Raw genomic sequence first — 27,866 nt, forward strand, 5'->3', positions numbered from 1 at the left:
CAGTGTGGTGCCAGGACAACAACCTCTCCCTCAACATGAGCAAGACAAAGGAACTGATCGTGGACTACAGGAAAAGGAGGGCCGAACAGGCCCCCATTAACATCGACGGGGCTGAAGTGGAGCGGGTCGAGTTTCAAGTTCCTTGGTGTCCACATCACCAACAAACTAACATGGTCCAAACACACCAAGACAGTTGTGAAGAGGGCACGACAACACCTTTTCCCCCTCAGGAGACTGAAAAGATTTTGCATGGGTCCCTAGATCCTTAAAGTTCTACAGCTGCACCATCGAGAGCATCCTGGCCGGTTACATCACCTCTTGGTATGGCAACTGCTCGGGATCACTGTACATCACTGGGGCCAAGCTTCCTGACATCCAGGAACTACAGTTGAAGTCGGAAGTTTCCATACACTTAGGTTGGAGTCATTAAACCTTGTTTTTCAACCATTCCATAAATGTCTTGTTAACAAACTATAGTTTTGGCAAGTCGGTTAGGACATCTACTTTGTGCATGATACAAGTAATTTTTACAACAATTGTTAACAGACAGATTATTTCACTTATAATTCACTGTATCACAATTCCAGTGGGTCAGAAGTTTACATACACTAAGTTGACTGTGCCTTTAAACAGCTTGGAAAATTCCAGAAAATTATGTCATGGCTTTAGAAGCTTCTGATTGGCTAATTGACATCATTTGAGTCAATTGGAGGTGTACCTGTGGATGTATTTCAAGGCCTACCTTCAAACTCAGTGCCTCTTCGCTTGACATCATGGGAAAATCAAAAGAAATCAGCCAAGACCTCAGAAAACAATTGTAGACCTCCACAAGTCTGGTTCATCCTTGGGAGCAATTTCCAAACGCCTGAAGGTACCACATTCATCTGTACAAACAATAGTACGCAATATAAACACCATGGGACCACGCAGCCGTCATACCGCTCAGGAAGGAGACGTGTTCTGTCTCCTAGAGACGAATGTACTTTGGTGCAAAAAGTGCAAATAAATCCATGAACAACAGCAAAGGACCTGGTGAAGATGCTGGAGGAAACAGGTACAAAAGTATCTATATCCACAGTAAAACAAGTCCTATATTGACATAACCTGAAAGCCGCTCAGCAAGGAAGAAGCCACTGCTCAAAACTCGCCATAAAAAAAGCAAGACTACGGTTTGCAACTGCACATGGGGACAAAGATTGTACTTTTTGGAGAAATGTCCTCTGGTCTGATGATACAAAAATAGACCTGTTTGGCCATAATGACCATCGTTATGTTTGGAGGAAAAGTTGGAGGCTTGCAAGCTGAAGAACACCATCCCAACCGTGAAGCACAGGGGTGGCAGCATCATGTTGTGGGAGTTCTTTGTTGCAGGAGGGATTGGTGCACTTCACAAAATAGATGGCATCATGGGGGAGGAAAATTCTGTGGATATATTGAAGCAACATCTCAAGTCATCAGTCAGGAAGTTAAAGCTTGGTCGCAAATGGGTCTTCCAAATGGACAATGACCCCAAGCATACTTCCAAAGTTGTGGCAAAATGGCTTAAGGACAACAAAGTCAAGGTATTGGAGTGGCCATCACAAAGCCCTGACCTCAATCCCATAGAAAATGTGTGGGCAGAACTGACTAATAGATACTTTCTCCAGTAATTTTCTCTTGGTTTAGCCAGCCTACTTTTCTCTGGTAAAATGAAAGATTACCTTTAAACAAAACATTAGGAAATGTAGCTGGCTACATTCTTTCTGTGATAAACATTTGAAATATTTGTATTTATTTAACTAGGCAAGTCAGTTAAGAACAAATTCTTATTTACAATGATGGCCTAGGAACAGTGGGTTAACTGCCTTGTTCAGGGGCAGAACTACAGATTTTTGACCTTGTCAGCTCAGGGATTCGATCTAGCCACCTTTCGGTTACTGGACCAGCGCTTTAACCACTAGGCTACCTGCTGCCTCGATATATGATGGCCGTGCATCGTTTAAAAAAAAAATACCATGCTTTTTCATTGTAAGCTCATTTACTTGTGACTGCCAGCTAAATAGCGTTGCACTTCTGTTGGCTTAATTTTCATCAGATTACATTTTTGGCCAAATGTCATGCACTAATGTATTTTCTGTAAAAGAAAACTATAGTTGCAAAAAAAAACACTTGACTTTTAATATAAAACGCGACTCCTGTCAATACAAAGCTGGACTCACCTGCACCCGCTTTCTCCTGTTGTGTTAGTTACAATCTGGCTCAACTGTTCATGGAAACTATGGTAACCTTCATAATGTAAAATCATGTGATGGGTGAAATGAAGAACCAATATTCTTTATCTCCTAACATATTGCACAATTTGACTGCAGGTATTTACTTAAACAGTAGCTACAAATATTACAATTTATTGAAAAACTTCAAAGAAATTGTTTCAACGGTATTGACGGTATTAAAAAACTATCCCGTTGCTATTTCCAAATAGCTTGTTATACGGTACACTGCCCAAGCCTAGACAGCACAATAATGGGCAGAGCTTAGTGATTCAGTTCAACTGTACTAGCAGGTGAGGGCCACTCAACCATAAAGGCCTGATTTAGTGGAGTGTTGCAGAGATGGTTGTCCTTCTGGAAGGTTCTCCCATCTCCACAGAGGAACTCTGGAGCTCTGTCAGAGTGACCATTTGGTTCTTGGTCACCTCCCTGACCAAGGCCCTTCTCCCCCAATTGCTCAGTTTGGCCGGGCGGGCCAGCTCTAGGAAGAGTCTTGGTGGTTCCAATCTTCTTCCATTTAAGAATGATGGAGGCTACTGTGTTCTTGGGGACCTTCAATGCTGCAGAAATATTTTGGTACCCTTCCCCAGATCTGTGACTCAACACAATCCTGTCTCGGAGCTCTACTGACAATTCATTCGACCTCATGGCTTGGTTTTTGCTCTGACAAGCACTGTTAACTGTAGGACCTTATAGACAGGTGTGTGCCTTTCCAAATCATGGACAATCAATTGAATTTACCACAGGTGGACTCAAATCAAGTTGCAGAAAGATCTTAAGGATGATCAATGGAAACAGGATGCATCTGAGCTCAATTTCGAGTTTCATAGCAAAGTGTCTGAATAGTTATGGGGTATTGTGTAGAATTATAATTTCATTTAATCTGTTTTAGAATAATAATAATAATAATAACGTAACAAAATATGGAAAAAGTCAAGGGGTCTGAATACTTTCCGGATGCACTGTATTTTTGTTGAGTGTCTCTCTCTCTCTCGTACATTGTAGAGTAGGGGTACTTACACAAAGACTTCATAACCCATTGTTTACCTCCCCTCCTGTTAGCTGTGACCGAGTCAACGACTGCGGGGACGGCAGCGACGAGTTGGGCTGTTCCTACGACACCTGCACCAGCTACCAGTTCACCTGCCAAAACGGCGCCTGCATCCCAGCCACCTTTGCCTGCGATGGCGAGGCCGACTGTCTGGACGGGTCTGACGAGGCAGAAGGCATGTGCAGCACCCCCCAGCCTACCTGTGCCCCGGGAGAGTACTTGTGCAAGTCGGGCGAGTGTATTGACACCCACAAGGTCTGCAACTCACAGAAGGACTGCTCGGATAACAGTGATGAGAAGGGATGCGGTAAGATCTCTCGTACAGCGAAGGATGTAACACAATGGGGAAGGGATGGATTTCTTTTCTTTGAGTGAATGGAGGTTGTGGCAGTTGTTCAATAGGTATGCGAATGTAACCACACTAAATCTATGAAATTTCAAGACGTACACTGTATTTGGAGTAGGAAATACTGTAAGTGTGTGGAGTAGGAAATTAGTATTTGCAGTAAGAACATTAGAATTTAGAGTAGGAAAAGGGAACTTTGATTTGGATTCCTAGACTAATCTTACAGCACATCTTAATCTTATAGAACTCATCCTACCTCTATCTCCTTCCCTCTCTACTCTGTGCAGGAATTAACGAATGCCAAGATCCGTCGGTCCACAAGTGTGCCCAGGTCTGCACCGACACCCTGACAGGTTACTACTGCTCGTGTAATGCCGGCTACCACCTCATGCCTGATGGTAAGGCGTGCGCAGACCTGGACGAGTGCCGCGACACGCCCGCCGTCTGTAGCCAGATCTGCGAGAACTCCGCCGGCTCCTTCCACTGCAAATGCGCCCCGGGCTACGTGCGTGAGCCAGACGGGCGTACGTGCCGCCAGAACAGCGCCATCGCCCCTTATCTGCTGTACAGTAATCGCTATTACATTCGTAATTTGACAACTGACGGTTCGCAGCTGAGCGTGGTTCTGCAAGGGCTGTCGAATGTGGTGGCGCTGGATTTTGACCATTACGAAAAGAGGCTGTACTGGTTGGATGCGGGAATGATGCGGATTGAGAGGATGCGATTCGACGGCAGTGAGAGGGAGACGATAGTGGATAACAATGTGGTAGGGGCCGAGGGGCTGGCGGTGGATTGGGTTGGCAGGTGAGTGAAGGGGGAGGGGCATCAGAGCTTGATTGTAATTTTAAAATCATTTGCCTCATGGCGACACAGTTTCCTTTATCTCCGGCACCTCAATTGCAAAGGACAGGTGAGGGGAAAACTGTGTGTGAATAATTTCACGATGCAATATGTGTTGTGTTCAAAGCTTAATAAATCTGTCTCACAATTCACATATTGATTAGAGCCTACAGTTGGCTTATAATGACACATTTGTATCTCCTTACAATTATATGTAGGTCTGTATATACAGTGGCAAGAAAAAGTATGTGAACCCTTTGGAATTACCTCGATTTCTGCATACATTTGTCATAAAAGTTGATCTGTTCTTCATCTAGGCCACAACAATAGACAAACACAGTTTGCTTAAACTAATGACACAAAAACAATTATACGTTTTCATGTCTTTATTGAACACACCGTGTAAACATTCACAACGCAGGGTGGAAAAAGTATGTGAACTCTTGGATTTAATAACTGTCCGACCCTCCTTTTTGCAGCAATAACCTCAACCAAACATTTTCTATAGCTGCGGATCAGACCTGCACAACGGTCAGGAGGAATTTTGGATTTTCTTGGGATGTCTGGTGTGAACCGATCTCTTGAGCTCATGCCACAGCATCTCAATCGGGTTGAGGTCAGGACTCTTACTGGGCCACTCCAGAAGGCGTATTTTCTTCTGTTGAAGCCATTCTGTTGTTCATTTACTTCTGTGTTTTTTGTCGTTGTCCTGTTGCATCTCCCAACTTCTGTTGAGCTTCAATTGGCGGACAGATAGCCTTACATTCTCCTGCAAAATGTCTTGATAAACTTGGGAATTCATTTTTCCGTCGATGATAGCAAGCTGTCCAGGCCCTGAGACAGCAAAGCACCCCCAAACCCTGATGCTCCCTCCACCATACTTTACAGTGGGGACGAGATTTTGATGTTGCTGTGCTGTGCCTTTTTTTCTCCACACGTTGTGTGTTCCTTCCAAACAACTCAACTTTAGTTTCATCTGTCCACAGAATATTTTGCCCGTAGCGCTGTGGAACATCCAGGTGCTCTTTTGCGAACTTCAAATGTGCAGCAATGTTTTTTCTGGACAGCAGTGGGTTCTTCCGTGGTGTCCTCCCATGAACACCATACTTGTTTAGTTTTTTACGTATAGTAGACTCGTCAACAGAGATGTTCGCATGTTCCAGAGATTTCTGTAAGTCTTTAGCTGACACACTTGGATTCTTCTTAACCTCATTGAGCATTCTGTGCTGTGCTCTTGCAGTCATTTTGCGGGACGACCACTCCTAGGAAGAGTAGCAACAGTGCTGAACTTTCTCAATTTATTGATCATTTGTTTTACCATGGACTGATGAACATTAAAGTTATTAGAGATACTTATGTAACCATTTTCAGCTTTATGCAAGTCTACAATTCTTAATCTTAGGTCTTTTGAGATCTCTTTTGTTCAATGCATGGTTCACATCAGTCAATGCTTCTTGTGAATAGCAAACTCAAATTTTGTGAGTGTTTTTTATAGGGCAGGGCAGCTCTAACCAACATCTCCGATCTCGTCTCATTGATTGGACTCCAGGTTAGCGGACTCCTGACTCCTGAAGTCATTAGCCAAGGGGTTCACATACTTTTTCCAACCTACACTGTGAATGTTTAAATTATGTATTCAATATAGACAAGAAAAATACAATAATTTGTGTGTTGTTAGTTTAAGCACACTGTGTTTATCTATGGTTGTGACTTAGACGAAGATCAGATCAAATTTTATGACAAATTTATGCAGAAATCCAGGTAATTCCAAAGGGTTCACATATTTTTTCTTGCCACTGTATGATATTGTATCTATGCATATGCCCATAGTCATTCTTGTATGTTTATGTGTGTGTATCCCAAAGGAAGCTCTACTGGGTAGACGGGTACTACGGCTCTCTCCACGTGTCAGAGCTGGATGGTCGTTTCCAGAAGAAGTTGCTGAGTGGCTGCATGGGGCCTAACGCCACCTACTGCTTTGTCCGGCCCCGTGCCGTAGCCGTCAACCCCAAATATGGGTACTAACCAGTGGAGGCTGCTGAGGGGAGGACGGCTCATAATAATGGCTGGAACAGAGCGAATGGAATGGCATCAAACACCTGGAAACCATGTGTTTGATGTATTTCAAATCGAATCAAGTTTTATTAGTCACATGCGCCGAATACAACAGGTGTAGACCTTACAGTGAAGTGCTTACTTACGAGCCCCTAACCAACAATGCAGTTAAAAAAAAATATGAATGAGAAATAAAAGTAACAAGTAATTAAAGAGCAGCAGTAAAATAACAATAGCGAGACTATATACAGGGGGCTACCAATACAGAGTCAATGTGTGGGGGCACCGGTTAGTTGAGCTAATATGTGCATGTAGGTAGAGTTATTAAAGTGACTATGCATAGATGATAACAACAGAGAGTAGCAGTGGTGTAAAAGAGGGGGTGGGGGGGTGCGCAATGAAACTATTCTGGGTAGCCATTTGATTAGGTGTTCAGGAGTCTTGTGGCTTGGGGGTAGAAGCTGTTTAGAAGCCTCTTGGACCTAGACTTGGCGCTCCGGTACCGCTTGCCGTGCGGTAGAAGAGAGAACAGTCTATGACTAGGGTGGCTGGAGTCTTTGACCATTTGTAGGGCCTTCCTCTGACACCGCCTGGTACTGTATAGAAGTCCTAGATGGAAGGAAGCTTGGCCCCAGTGATGTACTGGGCCGTACGCACTACCCTCTGTAGTGCCTTGCGGTCGGAGGCCGAGCAGTTGATACCATTCCACCTATTCTGCTCCAGCTATTCCCACAAGCCTGTTCTCCCCAATTAAGGTGCCACCAACCTCCTGTGGTACTGACATGCACATGTACGCGCATACACACAAACATACGAGGTCCCACACATCCCCACCTGCACGATACAGGAAGAGTGGCCATTCTTAATTAATGGCAGATATTGAGGCATTTTTCGATAATCATTACATTTTTATATATTATTGAGTAATACCAATTAACAAATTACATCACATTTTTTTGTTCTCTTTTAATTTACTCTCCATTTTTTTCTCTCTGCCTGCAGCTGGCTGTATTGGACAGACTGGGGGGACACCGCCTACATTGGCAGGGTTGGTATGGATGGTACCAACGCCACTGCCCTCATCACCACCAAACTGGAGTGGCCCAGTGCCCTGACCATTGACTACACCACCAACAAGATCTTCTTCACCGACTCCCACCTCAATTTCCTAGAGTGAGACAACAACACAACACTGTCTTCAGAGATTAACTTAATAATTCACTCTTAATACTTTTCTATGTAGTACCATCGTGCTTTATCATGAAAGTGTCGTAAGTCAGAAAAATAAGGCATTATGACCCCATCATATCTATGCCTTGAGTATCAGGGTTGAATGAGAACATGTTCAGTTGAAGAAAAAAAAACACTGATGATAAGTAGGTAAGAGAACCTCTAGTAGAGAAAGAAAGGAGCACGACCCCATCCTTCTCAAGCTTGCCTGTTTGGAGACCAGAGATCATGATCAATGAGGTCAGACAGGAGCTACCCCACAGAACTTTACATTGACATACATTTTGTTTGTTTATTTGGATCCCTATTTAGCTGTTACAGTCGTAACAGCTATCCTTCTTGGTGTGCACAAAAAAACACATTTAAAAAACAATAGACAAGAACAAAATAAAGACAACATAAAATTACAGCGATTTAAACACTAAAGTGTATGCCCTCTCTCTAACTCTCTAAAGTTTTGCTGATATGGACGGGGAGAACCGCCACCGGGCCATAGCAGGCTCCCTGCCTCACCCCTTTGCCGTCACCCTATTTGAAGACTGGGTCTTCTGGACTGACTGGAACACCCACACCGTTGAGAAGGCCCACAAGTACACTGGCACCGGCCGCATCGTCATGGGCAACAACACACACCGGCCAAATGACATCCATGTATACCATCCCTACAGGCAGCCTCGCAGTATGTATAGTACTGTGCCCTTTGACCGTTTGGAATTCCCATACATTGCTTGCTTAATTTTCATTTGTGTACACTTTACTGTTGTACTTGTCTTTCCTGCATTTACACTCATATTTGTATTTTCTTACTGGCCCTGATTTTGCAGATAGCAGCTTATTTAATATATATTTTTACTTGCAATGACTTTGATATGTGGTTGGTTTCCTCTACCTTAGTTGAATGCACTTACTGGATAACAGCATTTGCTAAATGGCTTGAATGTCCATCGAGACAATATTATTAGCTTTCCATCATAGACGCGTCCATTCTTATGGCTGCTGATTGGTGTTTCCTAGGCGATAACCCTTGCGCAACACACCACCTAACCTGTAGCCACCTGTGTCTGATTGGTCCTGGTGGGACCAGCGCTACGTGTGAGTGTCCAGACCACTTCATTGGCGTCTCCGTGGGCTTCAAGATCCAGTGTGTGGCCGACTGTTCCAGCACCCAGTTCCGCTGCGGAGACAACGAGAAGTCAGTCTGAATTTATGTCACTTATGTCACGTATCAGGAATATTTGTTTTCCATGTAGTATAATTTGAATCAGGGGTTTTTGGATCAGATACTGACAGAACCGTACAATTTAGGGCTTTTCACACTACCGAGCTGAGCCAAACTAAGCTGTACAAAGCTTGCTTGAAAAGGACAATGTGAAAGTGTGAAAAGGGTATTTGGAGCCATGTGACTATTTGCTTGATAACTTGTGTGGTTGCACAGTCGTCTAAATTCATTAAGTGAATTAGTTAGCTCTTTACTCTCCCACCTCCCTCCATCTCTCCTTCTAATCCCCTAGGTGTGTCTCTATCTGGTGGAAGTGCGATGGTCAGTCCGACTGTGGTGACGGATCCGACGAACCCCTCACCTGCCCGCCCCGCTACTGTCCAATTGGTCAGTTCCAGTGCCAGGATGGGAACTGCACTTATCCTGGCTTCCTGTGTGACGGACATGCTGACTGCCGTGACAATTCAGATGAGGACGCTGCCCTCTGCAGTACGAAAACCCTATTCTACCTATTTTTACCATACTACTTCCATCCATCAGACAATGCAGCGCTTATTTTCTCCTAGCGTCAGAAACCCACAGTGTGATTGTTCAACTGCTCTCGTTGCTCTATCTTTCTGTTGTAGTGTCTTTAATTGCAATTACGAACAAACATGGGGGGGGGGGGGGGGGAAGAAGGGCAACCCAGTCTGATCCCTTAAGATAAACAAAAACTTTCCAAGATGTGGCCTTAGAATCAAAACACTCAATCCTTCAATCCCCTAGGTGACCACAGGTGTGCAGAAAATCAGTTCCAGTGTAAGAACAGGCAGTGCATCCCTGTGTCATGGCACTGTGACGGCATCGTCGACTGTTCTGACGGGAGTGACGAGGACACTGATGGCTGTGCCCAGAAGACATGCCGGCCGGGCCAGTTCACGTGCGCAAACGGAGTGTGTATCCCGCCCAACTATGTGTGCGACGCTCAGAACGACTGCGGAGATGGATCCGATGAGCCCCACGAGATCTGCAGTGAGTTTGCTATATTTGTATAAGTCTGGATTTTTCGTTCGGTGCTAATTATGAATTTATGTTTCATGTACAGAAACAGTGGCACTTATAGGATAAGGAGATTTGGGCTCCGTCATCCGCATAGTGCTTAATAAATTTTAAAAAACACTGTCTTGCAGAAACACTCACTGCGTCCATCTTTTTTCTCCATCTATCCCTTCATCCCTTTGTCTCCTCCCTCCGTAGTGGGGCCAGAATATAACTGCGACGAGCTCACGGAGTTCTCCTGTAAGACCAACTACCGCTGTATCCCCACCTGGGCCGTGTGCGACGGCTCCAATGACTGCCTCGACAACAGCGACGAGCAGAACTGCGGTGTGTGTGTATGCTTGTGATATAAGGACAAAGTTACATTGTCTGAATATGGATACAGAAAATGTATAGTAGGCTACCAATGGTATTTCCGTAAGCTCCGGGTTCTGCTTTTTCCTTCATATTCCACTTTTACATGGTGATCTTGTTCTGTTTTTATGCTTAGACACACAATGAAGGGCCTGAGTAGATTAAATTCAAGTCATTAATGATTGACCAAGTAGCCAGAATCCCAAAACGCTGCTAGGAAGTCTAGTATCCTTACATTTCACTAAATAACTTCAAATAGATCATTTCAAACTATTTGAGCCCTCATTAACCTGCCCCCTGTACCCATTCACAGAGGCGTTGACCTGTGACCCCCTGGGAGACTTCCGTTGTGACAACCACCGCTGTGTGCCCATCCGCTGGAAGTGTGACGGCAGCAACGACTGTGGTGACGGCTCTGATGAGAGGGACTGCGGTGAGTAGAGGTCAACTACATAACCATCTGATAGGGATCAACTTCGTAGCCCTCTCATGCGGTTCAACTCTGTAACCATCCAACATCTGTAACCCTCTAACAGAATTCAACTCCATAGCCATCTAATACAGTTCATCTCCATAACCATCTAACAGGGTTCAAAGAAATGATGCAAAAAAAGGTGGGAAACAAGCCAGACTGCTTAGCTGATTTAGTTTACATACTGTCAATTGAGAAATGTTGTGACTAAACTTTAAAAAATAAATGATATTACCATAACAACATAAACAATGGGAAAATAATTGAGCACCTTAAATTATATTATGGGCAGAAAACCAAACGCATCTCCATCGTTCATTGAAGTTGATGGATCATTTATAACAAAACTTTTTGATAAAGCCAATCATCAGCAGACTGTATTGGTACCCATATTTGCCATGTCTTTAACTAAAGCCTAAAGGAGTGTGTCCCCACAGGTGTGGAAGGAAGCTAAAGTAATTCCGCTACCTAAAAATAGTAAAGCACCCTTAGCTTGCTCTAACAGCCGCCCAATCAGTTTGACGCCTGTTCTTAGTAATCTAATGGAGAGAATTGTGTTTGAACAAATACAATGCTATTTTTTAAAGAACAAGTTAACTACTGACTTTCAGCATGCATATAGGGAAGGGCACTCAACTTGTACTGCACTGACTCAAATTAATGTATAATAAGATGATAGTTGAAGCTGTATTGTTAGATTTCAGTGCAGCCTTGGATGTTATTGATCATAATTTGTTTTAAAAAAATTACTTGTTATGGCTTTACATCACTTGCCAGCACATGGTTGGAGAGTTACTTATAGAACCCAGAGAGTTTTCTTCAATTGGAAGCTTCTCTAACATCAGATACAGTGAGGGAAAAAAAGTATTTGATCCCCTGCTGATTTTGTATGTTTGCCCAGTCTATCATTTTAATGGTAGGTTTATTTGAACAGTGAGAGACAGAATAACAACAAAATATCCAGAAAAACGCATGTTAAAAATGTTATAAATTGATTTGCATCTTAATGAGGGAAATAAGTATTTGACCCCCTCTCAATCAGAAAGATTTCTGGCTCCCAGGTGTCTTTTATACAGGTAACGAGCTGAGATTAGGAGCACACTCTTAAAGGGAGTGCTCCTAACCGCAGCTTGTTACCTGTATAAAAGACACCTGTCCACAGAAGCAATCAATCAATCAGATTCCAAACTCTCCACCATGGCCAAGACCAAAGAGCTTTCCAATGATGTCAAGGACAAGATTGTAGACCTACACAAGGCTGGAATGGGCTACAAGACCATCACCAAGCAGCTTGTTGAGAAGGTGACAACAGTTGGTGCGATTATTCGCAAATGGAAGAAACACAAAAGAACTGTCAATCTCCCTCGGCCTGGGGCTCCATGCAAGATCTCACCTCGTGGAGTTGCAATGATAATGAGAACAGTGAGGAATCAGCCCAGAACTACACGGGAGAATCTTGTCAATGATCTCAAGGCAGCTGGGACCATAGTCACCAAGAAAACAATTGGTAACACACTACGCCGTGAAGGACTGAAATCCTGCAGCGCCCGCAAGGTCCCCTGCTCAAGAAAGCACATATACATGCCCGTCTGAAGTTTGCCAATGAACATCTGAATGATTCAGAGGACAACTGGGTGAAAGTGTTGTGGTCAGATGAGACCAAAATGGAGCTCTTTGGCATCAATTCAACTCGCCGTGTTTGGAGGAGGAGGAATGCCGCCTATGACCCCAAGAACACCATCCCCACCATCAAACATGGAGGGGGAAACATTATGCTTTGGGGGTGTTTTTCTGCTAAGGGGACAGGACAACTTCACCGCATCAAAGGGACGGTGGACGGGGCCATGTACCGTCAAATCTTGGGTGAGAACCCCCTTCCCTCAGCCAGGACATTGAAAATGGGTCGTGGATGGGTATTCCAGTATGAAAATGACCCAAAACACACGGCCAAGGCAACAAAGAAGTGGCTCAAGAAGAAGCACATTAAGGTGGAGGGAGCTGAAGGTTCGAGTTGCCAAACGTCAGCCTCGAAACTTTCATGACTTGGAGAAGATCTGCAAAGAGGAGTGGGACAAAATCCCGACTGAGATGTGTGCAAACCTGGTGGCCAACTACAAGAAACGTCTGACCTCTGTGATTGCCAACAAGGGTTTTGCCACCAAGTACTAAGTCATGTTTTACAGAGGGGTCAAATACTTATTTCCCTCATTAAAATGCAAATCATTTTATAACATTTTTGACATGCGTTTTTTTCTGGATTTTTTTGTTGTTATTCTGTCTCACTGTTTAAATAAACCTACTATTAAAATTATAGACTGATAATTTCTTTGTAAATGGGCAAACATACAACATCAGCAGTGTTTGGAAAGCAAGCATTTTCAAAGCAAGCATATATGTCACAAAAACCCAAACCACAGCTAAATGCAGCACTAACCGTTGATGATCTTCATCAGATGACACTCCTAGGACATTATGTTATACAATACATGCATGTTTTGTTCAATCAAGTTCATATTTTATCAAAAAGCAGCTTTTTACATTAGCATGTGATGTTCAGAACTAGCATACCCACCAAAAACTTCCGGTGAATTTACTAAATTACTCATGATAAACGTTGACAAAATGCGTTACAATTATTTTAAGAATTATAGATACAGAACTCCTTTATGCAAACGCTATGTCTGATTCTACGACGAAAGCACATTTTGCAATATTCTGAGTACATAGCTCAGCCATCACGGCTAGCTAATTTGACACCCACCAAGTTTGGGGCAACCTAAACTCAGAATTACTATTAGAAATGTTCTTCGTCAGAATGCACTCCCAGGACTTCTACTTCAACAACAAATGTTGTTTTGGTTCCAAATAATCCATAGTTATATCCAAATACCTCCGTTTTGTTCGTGCGTTCAGGTCACTATCCGAAGGGTAACGCCGAGGGCATTATGTGACAAAAAAATTCAAAATATTCCATTACCGTACTTCGAAGCATGTCAAACGCTGTTTAAAATCAATTTTTATGCTATTTTTCTCGTAAAATAGCGATAATATTCCAAAAGAAAATGGTGAGGTATCGTGAATGCGCATCTCCAGCCTCACTGTCCCCAGGCAGTCCACTTACAAACTCTGCTCCTGTACTTTGCCCAGAGACAGGAGACGCGTCATTCCACTTTCTGAAGGCTTTAGAGAGCCAATGGAAGCCTTAGAAAGTGTCACGTAACAGCACAGATGCTGTAATTTTGATAGAGATGCAACAGAAGGACTACAAATTGTCAGGCAGGCCACTTCCTGCATGGAATCTTCTCAGGTTTTTGCCTGCCATATGAGTTCTGTTATACTCACAGACACCATTCAAACAGTTTTAGAAACGTTAGAGTGTTTTCTATCCAAATCTACTAATTATATGCATATTCTAGTTTCTGGGCAAGAGTAATGACCAGATTAAATCGGGTATGTTTTTTATCCGGCCGTGAAAATACTGCCCCCTATCCCAAACTGTGTGTGTGTGTGTGTGTGTGTGTGTGTGTGTGTGTGTGTGTGACGTATACGCCGGGAGTCAGAAAGCAGGTGCAGAACGTGAGTTTAATACGGAACAGATACAAAATAACAAACATGGGAAGCGTAGTGAACGTGAGAGACAATCAATAACACCTAAGGACTGATGAACACATAAGGCTAAATAAAGGGGAAGTAATCAGGCAAGTGATGAAGTCCAGGTGTGCCTAATGAAGATTGCTAGGTTTGCGTAATGATGGGTTGCCAGGACAGCTGGTTAGCAAACTGGCGACGTCGAGCGCCGGAGTAGACGTGACAATATAACTCTTATTTTTTTTATTGTAATATCTTATGTTGTTTTTGTCTATTACTGTTCTGTATTTTTTTAATGTATTTTTACATTTTATGTGGACCCCAAGAAGAGTAGCTGCTGCATGTGCAGAAGCTAATGGGGATCCTAATTAACTAAACTCCATAACCATCAAATAGAGTTCACCTCCGTAACCATATAATCCTTCAATATAGAGAGTAAAGAGACAAACAGTGAAGAGTTCCTGTGTCTGTGTGTGTGTTCATTCACAGTGCCAAGGCCGTGCTCGGAGAGCGAGTATCGCTGTGACAACCAGCAGTGCATACCTGGAAACTGGGTGTGTGACCATGACAACAACTGTGGGGACAACTCAGACGAGCGCGACTGTGGTGAGATGGACCACTATATCTCTTCTCTCCTCTCTCTTCTCCCACTTTCTTGCTCTCTTTTTTTCTCATTCTACATGTCTCTCTCACATACACACACTCACCTGGTCAATCTACCTTCCTCTCACACACAGAGTTGAAGACATGTCGTCCAGGGTATTTCCAGTGTCTGTCGGGTCACTGTATCCCCGCCGCTCTTCAATGTGATGGACGACCAGACTGCTTGGACATCTCTGACGAGAGCTCCTGTCGTAAGTCTCTACAAGAGGAACTGTTTCAGTTAGCGAGCCATTTCGCTACCCCAATGCTAGCCGTTTCGCTATTTTGCTTAACCAATGCTAGCCATTTCTCTACACCTTTACCAGCCATTTTGCCACACCAGTGCTAGCCATTTCACTATTTAAAAAATAATGGTATGCAAATACATCTCTCATTCCCTACCTTTTCCCCAAACCATAGCGACCCGTTACCCAGGGGGCCGCTGGTGTCCCAACCACCAGTTCCAGTGTGCGAACAAGCTGTGTGTGTATGAGAACTGGGTGTGTGACGGCAACAACGACTGTGGAGACCACTCCGACGAGGAGCTCATCTTATGTTGTAAGAAACACACACATGCAAGTACTCCCTCACACACACACACACACACACACACACACACACACACACACACACACACACACACACACACACACACACAAAAACTCTCTATCATGATGGCATGTATTTGGTTATGTCTTCTGGTCTCCTTTTCATGGCAGACTACTTAAAGGGCAATTCCACCACTTTTCAACCGCCTATTCATTATCTCCAGCACCATACCCGTGTCTACATAATATGTACATATAATGTGAAAACGGCACATTTCTACTTTCTTTGGTTAAAAATATAAAAAGAAAGGACATTAAGTCCTACGCTATGACATCATCGAGTAGGATTAAAAGTTTTTAAAAAACTGATTTTCAAAACCTGCAATGAGTTTTTTGCCAGGGGAAAGGCATTTTCTTGCTCCCCTTGTCATTGTGAATCTCATAGTGTTTTAAAATCACTGATTTTAAAATGTTTTTACTTTTGATAACATCATCAAATGGCACTTTTGCCTTTTTAATACAAATTGTAGAAATGTGCCACTTTCACGTATGTAGACACTGGTATGAGAGATTTACCTTAATGTTCTTACCTGAGGGTTATACTACGAATCAAGCTAGATGTACTCAGGCTTTTCTGAAATTAGCTAACTTCAGTTAGCTTCACATTCCAGCACAGGCTTAATCCATGTTACGGAAGTAGATATTGATTGTGCACCCGCCACTTACTCAAGCCTGCTCGAGCCGGGCATGAAACTGCACAAACATGTTGCATTTGGCTAGACAAACGCCGAACTCTTCATTGAGACAATGCTGAAACATCAATTCATGGGCAAGTCATTGCCACATTCCATGTAATCATCCTATCTACCACACTGATTCCAGAACTGCTCTCTTATTTGTACGTGGGGGGTTATGGGGAGGGTCAGTGGGGTTAAATCACACGTTGCAAAAATAAATGTACACGTACATGTTATTCAATCATTGCACCCACACTGCTCGCGCACCAACGAGCGTCTGCGTTGCCATGTGCTAAAATAGAAGTTGATTCTATTTGTGACGTGCTGCGAGTCCTGCCTCTCTCATCTCCTCATTGGTTTTCAGAAGCATATACCCACGTGCTATCTCCTCATTCGTTATACCCACATGGGTGATTGAAAGATGAACTGAGGTCGGTTGTGGTAATGCACCTTATTTTGAAAGTTTAGTTGCCAATCGCCATATAAAGTCCAAAGAAGAAAAAGAAGCCTGGAAGGAGGAGAGATGACCAGAAATAAAATAAAATTGTATTAGTCACATGCACCGAATACAACAGGTGTAGTAGACCTTACAGTGAAATGCTTACTTACGAGCCCCTAACCAACAATGCAGTTTTAAAAAAATACGGATAAGAATAAGAGATAAAAGTAACAAGCAATTAAAGAACAGCAGTGAAATAACAATAGCGAGACTATATACAGGGGGGTACTGATACAGAGTCAGTGTGCGGGGCACCGGTTAGTTGAGGTAGTATGTACATATAAGTAGAGTTATTAAAGTGACAATGCATAGATGACAACAGAGAGTAGCAGTGGAGGAGAGAGGGGGGCAATGCAAATAGTCTGGGTAGCCATTTGACTAGATGTTCAGGAGTCTTATGGCTTGGGGGTAGAAGCTGTTTAGAAACCTCTTGGACCTAGACTTGGCGCTCCGGTACCGCTTGCCGTGCGGTAGCAGAGAGAACAGTCTATGACTAGGGTGGCTGGAGTCTTTGACCATTTTTAGGGTCTTCCTCTGACATCGCCTGGTATAGAGGTCCTGGATGGCAGGAAGCTTGGCCCCAGTGATGTACCGGGCCGTACGCACTACCCTCTGTAGTGCCTTGTGGTCGGAGGCTGAGCAGTTGCCATTACCAGGTAGTGATGCAACCAGTCAGGATGCTCTCGATGTTGCAGCTGTAGAACCTTTTGAGGATCTGAGGACCCATGCCAAATCTTTTCAGTCTCCTGAGGGGGAATAGGTTTTGTCGTGCCCTCTTCGCGACTGTCTTGGTGTGCTTGGACCATGTTAGTTTGTTGGTGATGTGGAAACCAAGGAACTTGAAGCTCTCAACCTGCTCGACTACAGCCACGTCGATAAGAATGGGGGCATGCTCGGTCCTCCTTTTCCTGTAATTCACAATCATCTCCTTTGTCTTGATCACGTTGAGGGAGAGGTTGTTGTCCTGGCACCACACAGCCAGGTCTCTGACCTCCTCCCTATAGGCAGTCTCGTTGTTGTCTGTGATCAGGCCTACCACTGTTGTCATCGGCAAATATAATGATGGTGTTGGAGTCGTGCCTGGCCGTGCAGTCATGAGTGAACAGGAAGTACAGGAGGGGACTGAGCACGCACCCCTGAGGGGCCCCTGTGTTGAGGATCAGCGTGGCGGATGGGTTGTTACCTACCCTTACCACCTGGGGGTGGCCCGTCAGCAAGTCCAGGATCCAGTTGCTGAGGGAGGTGTTTAGTCCCAGGGTCCTTAGCTTATTGATGAGCTTTGAGGGCACTATGGTGTTGAACGCTGAGCTGTAGTCAATGAATAGCATTCTCACATAGGTGTTCCTTTTGTCCAGGTGGGAAAGGGCAGTGTGGAGTGCAATAGAGATTGCATCATCTGTGGATCTGTTGGGGCGGTATGCAAATTGGAGTGGGTCTAGGGTTTCTGGGATGATGGTGTTGATGTGAGCCATGACCAGCCTTTCAAAGCACTTCATGGCTAGAGATGTGAGTGCTAGGGGTCGGTAGTCATTTAGGCAGGTTACCTTAGTGTTCTTGGGCACAGGCACCATGGTGGTCTGCTTAAAACATGTTGGTATTACAGACTCGGACAGGGAGAGGTTGAAAATGTCAGTGAGGACACTTGCCAGTTGGTCAGAGCATGCTCGCAATATACATCCTGGTAATCTGTCTGGCCCTGCGGCCTTGTGAATGTTGACCTGTTTAAAGGTCTTACTCACATCGGCGGTGGAGAGCGTGATCACACAGTCGTTCTGAACAGCTGGTGCTCTCATGCATTTCAGTGTTATTTGCCTCAAAGCCAGCATAGAAGTAGTTTAGCTCGTCTGGTAGGCTCGTGTCACTAGGCAGCCCTCGGCTGTGCTTCCCTTTGTAGTCTGTAATGGTTTTGCAAGCCCTGCCACATCCGACGAGCGTCAGAGCCGGTGTAGTACGATTCAATCTTAGTCCTGTATTAACGCTCTGCCTGTTTGATGGTTTGTCGGAGGGCATAGCAGGATTTCTTATAAGCTCCCAGTTTAGAGTCCCGCTCCTTGAAAGCAGCAGCTCTAGCCTTTAGCTCAGTGCGGATGTTGCCTGTAATCCATGGCTTCTGGTTGGGGTATGTACGTGCGGTCACTGTGGGGACGACATCATCGATGCACATATTGATGAAGCCAATGACTGATGTGGTGTACTCCTCAATGCCATCGTAAGAATCCCGGAACATATTCCAGTCTGTGCTAGCAAAACAGTCCTGTAGCTTAGCATCTGCTTCATCTGACCACTTTTTTATTGACTAACCGGTGCCCCCGCACATTGACTCTATACCGGTACACCTTGTATGTAGTCTCGTTATTGTTATTTTACTGCTGCTCTTTAGTTACTTGTTCCTTTTATTTCTTATTCGTATTTTTTAAACTGCATTGTTGGTTAGGGGCTTGTAAGTAAGCGTTTCACTGTATTCGGCGCACGTGACTAACATTTGATTTGAAAGTAATATGCGTTTGACACTTTCGCTTCCTACCGCCAGCCGAAAATAAAGCCCTCAGTATATTAATTGTTTGTTTTTAGTCATTTTTGCTCGTCTTTATAAAGGCTGTCAATGATTTCAGACCCCACTGTATGTATTTCAATATTTATATTTTTAACACACATAAACATTTGATTAATTAAATATTTAATCAGTCGTCTGATGGGATGATGATGCACTCTTTGCAAAAGGGAGGGAATCTAATTTGATTGGTCCCCAACTCACAGCTCAAACCCTTCATTCAGAATAATTGGAGCTATCCCGGAGATAGCCTGCCCCGGAGCAGGTTAGTTCTGAAGGATTCGTTGCCATAGAAATTTAACTGGCAATTTAACTGGCTTAAAGGTGAGCCACTTTCGTGTCATTGATTATCCCGAGTTGAACTTAGAGTTGACCAAAGTTACCTCGCTAAATTCTCAAGCCAAATTCGTAATATAGGGCTCAGGGCAACCAATATAACTGTAGAAATGCAGTTGTATGTGTTTGTCAAATTAATTAATACCCATTTCTTCCTTTGGTGTTGTTTCCCAGTGAACATCACCTGTGAGATGCCATCGAGGTTCCGCTGCGCTAACGGCTACTGCATCTACTCTGGGAATCTGTGTAACCAGAAGGACGACTGTGGGGATGGAAGTGATGAGAAGGAGGACCTCTGTAAGCAACGCACCCCCAACGCAACATTTCTGAATGCTGCCCTAATGCAATATGTTGTGGAGATTAGGTTCAGTAAACACAGAAATAATGCAACCTGTAGTGATGTTTAGTGAAGTGACCGTAGCCCTAGTGCAACATATTGGGGTTTATCTAGGTTTAGTTAAACTAGCCCTGATGCAAATAGTATTATGATTGTTTGAGTGAACGGATCCCTGACCCAAATATTCATTAGGTTAAGGTTCAGTGAACAAGCCTTATGTTTGAAAATGTGTTGCAATATGCACTGAGTGTACAAAACATTAGGTACACCTTCTTAATATTGAGTTTAATCCACTTTTGCTCCCAGAACAGACTCAGTTTGTTGGGGCATGGACTACATGGTTTCGAAAGCGTTCCACAGGGATGCTGGCACATGTTGGCTCCGATGCTTCCCACAGTTGTGTCAAGTTGGCTAGATGTCCTTTGGGTAGTGGACCATTGTTGATACACACAGGAAACTGTTGAACATGAAAGACCTAGCAGCATTGCAGTTCTTGGCACACTCAAAACCGGTGCGCCTGGCACCAACTACCATACCCCGTTCAAAGGCACTTAAATCTTTTGTCTTGCCCATTCACCCTCTGAATTGCACACATACACAATCCATGTCTCAATTGTCTCAAAAATCCTTCTTTAACCTGTCTCCTATCCTTCATCTACACTGATTTGAAGTGTATTTAACAGGTGACATCAATAAGGGATCATAGCTTTCACTTGGATTAGGCTGGTCGTGTCATGGAAAGACCATGTTTTGTACACTCTTTTTCCAATGGAATCTGCCCGAACATTCCATGGATAATGACTTTGTTAGATTACCCTCTATGTTAAAGTGCAGTTGGACAGGCACTCAGTGACTTAATCTCAAATGAAGGGTGAAAGGCAAGTGGGGCAGCATTTATGACTATTGAAATGACAATATTAGAGATTGAAAAAATGTAAAAGTAGTTATTTGTTAGCGTTCATGCTTGTGTGTGTGTGTGTGTGTGTGTGTGTGCTCATCCTAGCACGTGTGTGTGCTCATCCTAGCATGTGTGTGTGTTTCCTTACAGGCCGTGAGCCCACCCTGGCTCCTTGCACGCTCCAGGAGTTCAAATGTACCAATGGACATTGTGTAGCCCTGCCCTATGTGTGTGACCACAATGACAACTGTGGGGACCTCACTGACGAGAAAGGCTGCAGTGAGTTCAACATCACTCTCTCACAACATGAATCTTCTGAGAGAGCAAAACCCATTGCTCATAATTATTTTTATTACATTATTGATACATTACAAATGAGTAACCATCATCTGCAATGTACATTTGAAGTCGGAAGTTTCCATACACTTAGGTTGGAGTCATTGAAACTCGTTTTTCAACCACTCCACAAATTTCTTGTTAACAAACTATAACAAATTGTAGTTTTGCAAGTCAGTTAGGACATCTACCTTGCATGACACAAGTATTTTTCCAACAATTGTTTACAGACAGATGATTTCACTTATAATTCACTGTATCACAATTCCAGTGGGTCAGAAGTTTACATACACTAAGTTGACTGTGCCTTTAAACAGCTTGGAAAATTACAGAAAATGATGTCATGGCTTTAGAGGCTTCTGATAGGCTTATTGACATAATTTGAGTCAATTGGAGGTGTAATTGTGGGTGTATTTCAAGGCCTACCTTCAATCTCAGTGCCTCTTTGCTTGACATCATGGGAAAATGAAAAGAAATCAGCCAAGATCTCAGAAAGAAAATTGTAGACCTCCACAAGTCTGGTTCATCCTTGGGAGCAATTTCCAAACGCATGAAGGTACCACGTTCATCTGTACAAACAATATTACGCAAGTATAAACACCATGGGACCACGCAGCCGTCATACCGCTCAGGAAGAAGACGCGTTCTGTCTCCTAGAGATGAACGTACTTTGGTGCGAAAACTGCAAATCAATCCCAGTACAACAGCAAAGGACCTTGTGAAGATGCTGGAGGAAACCGGTACGAAATTATCTATATCCACAGTAAAACGAGTCCAATATCGACATAACCTGAAAGGCCACTCAGCAAGGAAGAAGCCACTGCTCCAAAACCGCCATAAAAAAGCCAGACTACGGTTTGCAACTGCACATTGGGACAAAGATCGTACTTTTTGGAGAAATGTCCTCTGGTCTGATGAAACAAAAATAGAACTGTTTGGTCGTAAGGACCATCGTTATGTTTGGAGGGAAAAGGGGGAGGCTTGCAAGCTGAAGAACACCGTGAGGCACGGGGGTGCCAGCATCATGTTGTGGGGGTGCTTTGCTGCAGGAGGGACTGGTGCACTTCACAAAAGAGATGGCAACATGAGGTAGGAAAATTATGTGGATATATTGAAGCAGTCAGGAAGTTAAAGCTTGGTCGCAAATGGGTCTTCCAAATGGACAATGACCCCAAGCATACTTCCAAAGTTGTGGCAAAATGGCTTAAGGAAAACAAAGTCAAGGTATTGGAGTGGCCATCACAAAGCCATGATCTCAATCCTATAGAAAATGTGTGGGCAGAACCGAAAAAGTGTGTGCGAGCAAGGAGGCCTACAAACCTGACTCAGTTACACCAGCTCTGTCATTATTGTGGGAAGCTTGTGGAAGGCTACCCGAAATGTTTGACCCAAGTTAAACAATTTAAAGGCAATGCTACCAAATACTAATTGACTGTATGTAAACTTCTGACCCACTGGGAATGTGATGAAAGAAAAAAAAGCTGAAATAAATAATTCTCTATTATTCTGACATTTCACATTCTTAAAATAAAGTGGTGATCCTAACTAACCTAAGACCGGGAATTTTTACAAGGATTAAATGTCAGGAATTGTGAAAAACAGAGTTCAAATGTATATGGCTAAGGTGAATGTAAGCTTCCGACTTCAACTGTATCTGTGAAGGAACTGGCCGTACCCATGCACACTAAGAGGTTAATTAAAATGGTAACTGGATTGGAAACATTTTCTAAATCTGTAAATAATTATTATAAAACAGATGGGTTAAAAACGAGGTTAAAATACAGACGATTGATCCACGATGGCGTAGCAGTCGACATGTTTGCCTTGTCCCGTGTAAATAGTCGTTTTCCTCATTTTTTTCGTCAATTTTTTGTATATATTTTAATCTCACTTTCCATCTATGAAATGAATAGATTTTCCTGCCACCTGCCTCACCCAATGTGGTACGGTTCTGCTATTTTTATACTTTAGAATCGCAACCCCCATCAGAAGCTAGCCAACTAACTAGCTACTAGTCAGTTAGCCACTGCTAGCGGACACCAGCCAGCTTCAGCTCGGTCAATACCTGCCAGTCTGCACAGCGCAATATCAACCCAGAATTTATCAGACTGCTTTTTCTCTACCTCATCACTGGATTCCTGCAGCAAGCCCTGGACCATTACACCGGATCGTCACAGCTAGCTAGCTGCAATTGGGTGGCTATTGCTGGCTAACACCTCTGTCCCGAAGCAAGCACCAGTTAGCCTTGAGCTAGCCTTGAGCTAGGCCTTCTCCCGGCTAGCCGAAGAGGTCTACCAGCTAATTCTTGGGCTACTATACCTCTTTTGCCAATTGGCCTGGACCCTTTATTGCCGACACGGAACCCCGCCGATCTACCACGACTGGTCTGCCGACGTAATCGTCAAAAAGGTGTTTTCAACAGGCTTTTCCGTTGCAACGTCGCCGAAGCCCATCTGCTAGCCCCGGCCCACTAGCTCTCTAAATCGTCGGGTCTCCAGCTCGCCTAGCATAGTAGCGACTACCGAAGGCTCCCTGACTCACCTATTGCTGCTCATTGGACCCTATGATCACTTGGATACACATGCCTCTCCCTAATGTCAATATGCCTTGTCTATTGTTGTTTTGGTTAGTTATTGTCTTATTTTACTGTGGAGCCCCCAGCCCAACATGCCTGTCCCACCCCCCCACAAATGCGGTGACCTCACATGGCTTAACTGGTGCCTCTAGAGACAAAACCTCTCATCGTCACTCAATGCCTAGGCTTCCCTGTGGCTCAGTTGGTAGAGCATGGTGTTTGCAACGCCAGCATGGTGTGTGCAACGCCAGGGTTGTGGGTTCGATTCCCACGGGGGGCCAGTGCAAAAAAATATGCATGAGATGTATGCATTCACTACTGTAAGTCGCTCTGGATAAGAGCGCCTGCTAAATGACTAAGATGTTTACCTCTGCATCCTACCATACCCTTTTCTGTACATTATGCCCTGAATCTATTCTACCATGCCCAGAAATCTGCCCCTTTTACTCTCTGTTCCGAACACACTAGGCGACCAGTTCTTATAGCCTTTAGCAGCCCCCAGCACCACACCTGTTCCCCAGGCGCTCTCATTTGTTCACTTCTGTAACCATAAAAGCCTTGGTTTCATGCATGTTAACATCAGAAGCCTCTTCCCTAAGTTTTTTGTTTTATTCATTGCTTTAGCACACTCCGCCAACCCTGATGTCCTAGCCGTGTCCGAATCCTGGCTTAGGAAGGCCACCAAAAATTCTGACATTTCCATCCCCAACTACAGCATTTTCCAACAAGACAGAACTGCCAAAGGGGGCGGGGTTGCAATCTACTGTAGAGAGAGCCTGCAGAGTTCTGTCATACTATCCAGGTCTGTGCCCAAACAATTCGAGTTTCTACTTTTAAAATCCACCTTTCCAGAAACAAGTCTCTCACCGTTGCTGCTTGTTATAGTCCCCCCCTCAGCCCCTAGCTGTGCCCTGGACACCATATGTGAATTGATTGCCCCCCATCTATCTTCAGAGTTCGTACTGATAGGTGACCTAAACTGGGATATGTATAACACCCTGGCCGTCCGACAATCTAAGCTAGATGCCCTCAATCTCACACAAATTATCAAGGAACCTACCAGGTACAACCCTAAATCCGTAACCATGGGCACCCTCTTAGATATCATCCTGACTAACTTGCCCTCTAAATACACCTCTGCTGTCTTCAACCAGGATCTCAGCGATCACTGCCTCAGTAATGGGTCCACGGTCAAACGACCACCCCTCATCACTGTCAAGCGCTCCATAAAACACTTCAGATATTGTCACGGCTGTCGTAATGTAAAGACCAAGGCGCAGCGGGTTGCGTTCTCAACATATTATTTATTAAAGACGTGAACACGAAAAAACAGAAACACGACAGGAACAGTTTTGCAGGCTAACAAAACGCAGTGCAAAAACAACTACCCACAAATAAACCGGTGAAAACAAGCACTTTAAATATGACTCCCAATCAGGAACAACGATGAACAGCTTTTCCTGATCGAGAGCCAACCAGACCACAAAGAAATATACAAACTAGAAACCTAGAACACAAAAACCCAGAACATACACCAAAACCCCGGAACACATAAATACAACACCCCTCTACATACACATAACCCCCCGAACCACATAAAACAAATACCCTCTGCCACATCCTGACCAAACTACAATAACAAATACTCCCTCTACTGGTCAGGACGTGACAGATATATTGACCTCATCCCGTCAGTAGAGGATGCCTGGTTGCTCTTTAAAAGTGCTTTCCTCACCATCTTAAATAAGCATGCCCCATTTAAAAAAATGTAGAACTAAGAACAGATATAGCCCTTGGTTCACCCCAGACTTGACTGCCCTTGACAAGCACGAAAACATCCTGTGGCGTTCTGCATTACCATCGAATAGCCCCCTCGGAGGGCCTGTTGTCCGGACCTCTGGCAGTCTCTATGGGGGTGCCACAGGGTTCAGTTCTCGGGCCGACTCTTTTCTCTGTATATATCAATGATGTTGCTCTTGCTGCTGGTGATTCTCTGATCCACCTCTACGCAGACGACACCATTCTGTATACTTCTGGCCCTTCTTTGGACACTGTGTAACAAACATCCAAATGAGCTTCAATGCCATACAACACTCCTTCCGTGGCTTCCAACTACTTTTAAATGTTAGTAAAACTAAATGCATGCTCTTCAACCGATTGCTACCCGCCCGCTCGACTAGCATCACTATTCTGGACGGTTCTGACTTAGAATATGTGGCCACCTACAAATGGCTAGGTGTCTGGTTAGACTGTCAACTCTCCTTCCAGACTCACATTAAGCATCTCCAATCCAAAATTAAATCTAGAAACGGCTTCCTATTTCGAAACAAAACCTCCTTCACTCATGCTGCCAAACATACCCTCATAAAACTGACTATCCTACCGATCCTTGACTTCGGCGATGTCATTTACAAAATAGCCTCCAACACTCTACTCAGCAAACTGTGCCATCTGTTTTGTCACCAAAGCCCCATATACTACCCACCACTGCGACCTGTATGCTCTCGTTGGCTGGCCCTCGCTACATATTCGTCGCCAAACCCACTGGCTCCAGGTCATCTATAAGTCTTTGTTAGGTAAAGCCCCACCTTATCTCAGCTCACTGGTCACCATAGCAACACCCACCCATAGCACGCTCTCCTGCAGGTGTATTTCACTGGTCATCCCCAAAGCCAACGCCTACTTTGGCCGCCCTTCTTTGCAGTTTTCTGCTGCCAATGACTGGAACGAATTGAAAAAAATCACTGAAGCTGGAGACTCATATCTCTCGCTCTAACTTTAAGCATCAGCTTTCAGAGCAGCTTACCAATCACTGTACCTGCACACAGCCAATCTGTAAATAGCACACACAACTACCTCATCCCCATATTGTTATTTATCTTTTTGCTCTTTTGCACCCCAGTATCTCTACTTGCACATCATCATCTGCACATCTATCACTCCACTGTTAATGCTAAATTGTAATTATTTCGCCTCTATGGCCTATTTATTGCCTTACCTCCCTAATCTTCTACATTTGCTCACACTGCACATCGATTTTTCTGTTGTGTTATTGACTGTACGTTTGTTTATCCCATGTGTAACTGGCCTACCTGGTTAAATAAAGGTGAAATAAAAAACTAAAATAATAAACAAAGGTAAAGGTTATAAAATCAACAAACTTTCCTGCAGAGCATAAAAGCATGTCTACCTCCTTCCATTAAGTATTTCTCCTACACTGTTCAAACCGACACCATTCTAAAGCGAAACACAATAATTAAGATCAATAATTAACACAGTAATTAAAATCAACACACTTGAACACACTCAAACTGACAAGACAAACACTTGAAACTGTTGAAGGTGAAGTTGATGGTACATGTATAGCAAGGTTTGAATGATATGAAACACAATTTGGGCGGAATTAAAAACAACCTATTTGACAAACTAACACATTTTAAGAATGTATAAGTGAAGATGCGTTGTCCTTATGCAGATGCTATCTTCACAGTATCTATTATGTAATGTAAGTAGGTAATTTACCTCAGCCTTTCTCAACCGCAATTCCATGCATTTGATGTGTTCAAACACCACTGAAACTAGTGAACTAATCAGCAAAGTGTTGGAGTACAACTAAATTATGGAATGACTGGTGGGCCTCGAGGATTGGGTTGAGAAACCTTACTTTAAACCTACTTTCATAGCCTGAACCAGAATCCTTAACTTTAAACGATTGTTTATTACTGTGATTTTATCAAAAGCTGATTTAGACGAATGGAGAAAGTGACCCATTGTGTGCCCTCGTTTCAGATTTTGGCCATGACCGGACCTGTGAGGAGAGACTGTGTCAGCACGAGTGTACCAACCTGAACAGGACCGGCTTCATCTGCTCCTGTAGACCTGGATACAGAGTGGACCCGGACAGCACCTTCAACTGCACAGGTACAAACATATGCACATGCTCACTAGGGTTGACCCATTTAGTC

The 27,866-nt window shown here is 43.8% G+C and overlaps 1 protein-coding gene across 1 annotated transcript in view; it reads left to right on the top strand.

The window, feature by feature from the left end:
- lrp2b (low density lipoprotein receptor-related protein 2b) overlaps window positions 1-27,866 on the top strand; it is a 113,536-nt gene that overhangs the window by 70,564 nt on the left and 15,106 nt on the right. The window contains exons 52-67 of the mRNA XM_029712806.1: window positions 3,312-3,607; window positions 3,934-4,450; window positions 6,352-6,504; window positions 7,544-7,714; window positions 8,227-8,450; window positions 8,786-8,963; window positions 9,283-9,479; window positions 9,756-10,001; window positions 10,227-10,355; window positions 10,696-10,815; window positions 14,932-15,048; window positions 15,180-15,296; window positions 15,505-15,642; window positions 19,930-20,052; window positions 21,141-21,269; window positions 27,691-27,822. Of these exons, the coding sequence (XP_029568666.1) occupies window positions 3,312-3,607; window positions 3,934-4,450; window positions 6,352-6,504; window positions 7,544-7,714; window positions 8,227-8,450; window positions 8,786-8,963; window positions 9,283-9,479; window positions 9,756-10,001; window positions 10,227-10,355; window positions 10,696-10,815; window positions 14,932-15,048; window positions 15,180-15,296; window positions 15,505-15,642; window positions 19,930-20,052; window positions 21,141-21,269; window positions 27,691-27,822 (2,987 nt within the window). The remainder of the gene's footprint in view (window positions 1-3,311; window positions 3,608-3,933; window positions 4,451-6,351; window positions 6,505-7,543; window positions 7,715-8,226; window positions 8,451-8,785; window positions 8,964-9,282; window positions 9,480-9,755; window positions 10,002-10,226; window positions 10,356-10,695; window positions 10,816-14,931; window positions 15,049-15,179; window positions 15,297-15,504; window positions 15,643-19,929; window positions 20,053-21,140; window positions 21,270-27,690; window positions 27,823-27,866) is intronic.

Source organism: Salmo trutta, chromosome 2 (assembly GCF_901001165.1).
Source record: "Salmo trutta chromosome 2, fSalTru1.1, whole genome shotgun sequence".
Lineage (NCBI taxonomy): Eukaryota > Metazoa > Chordata > Actinopteri > Salmoniformes > Salmonidae > Salmo > Salmo trutta.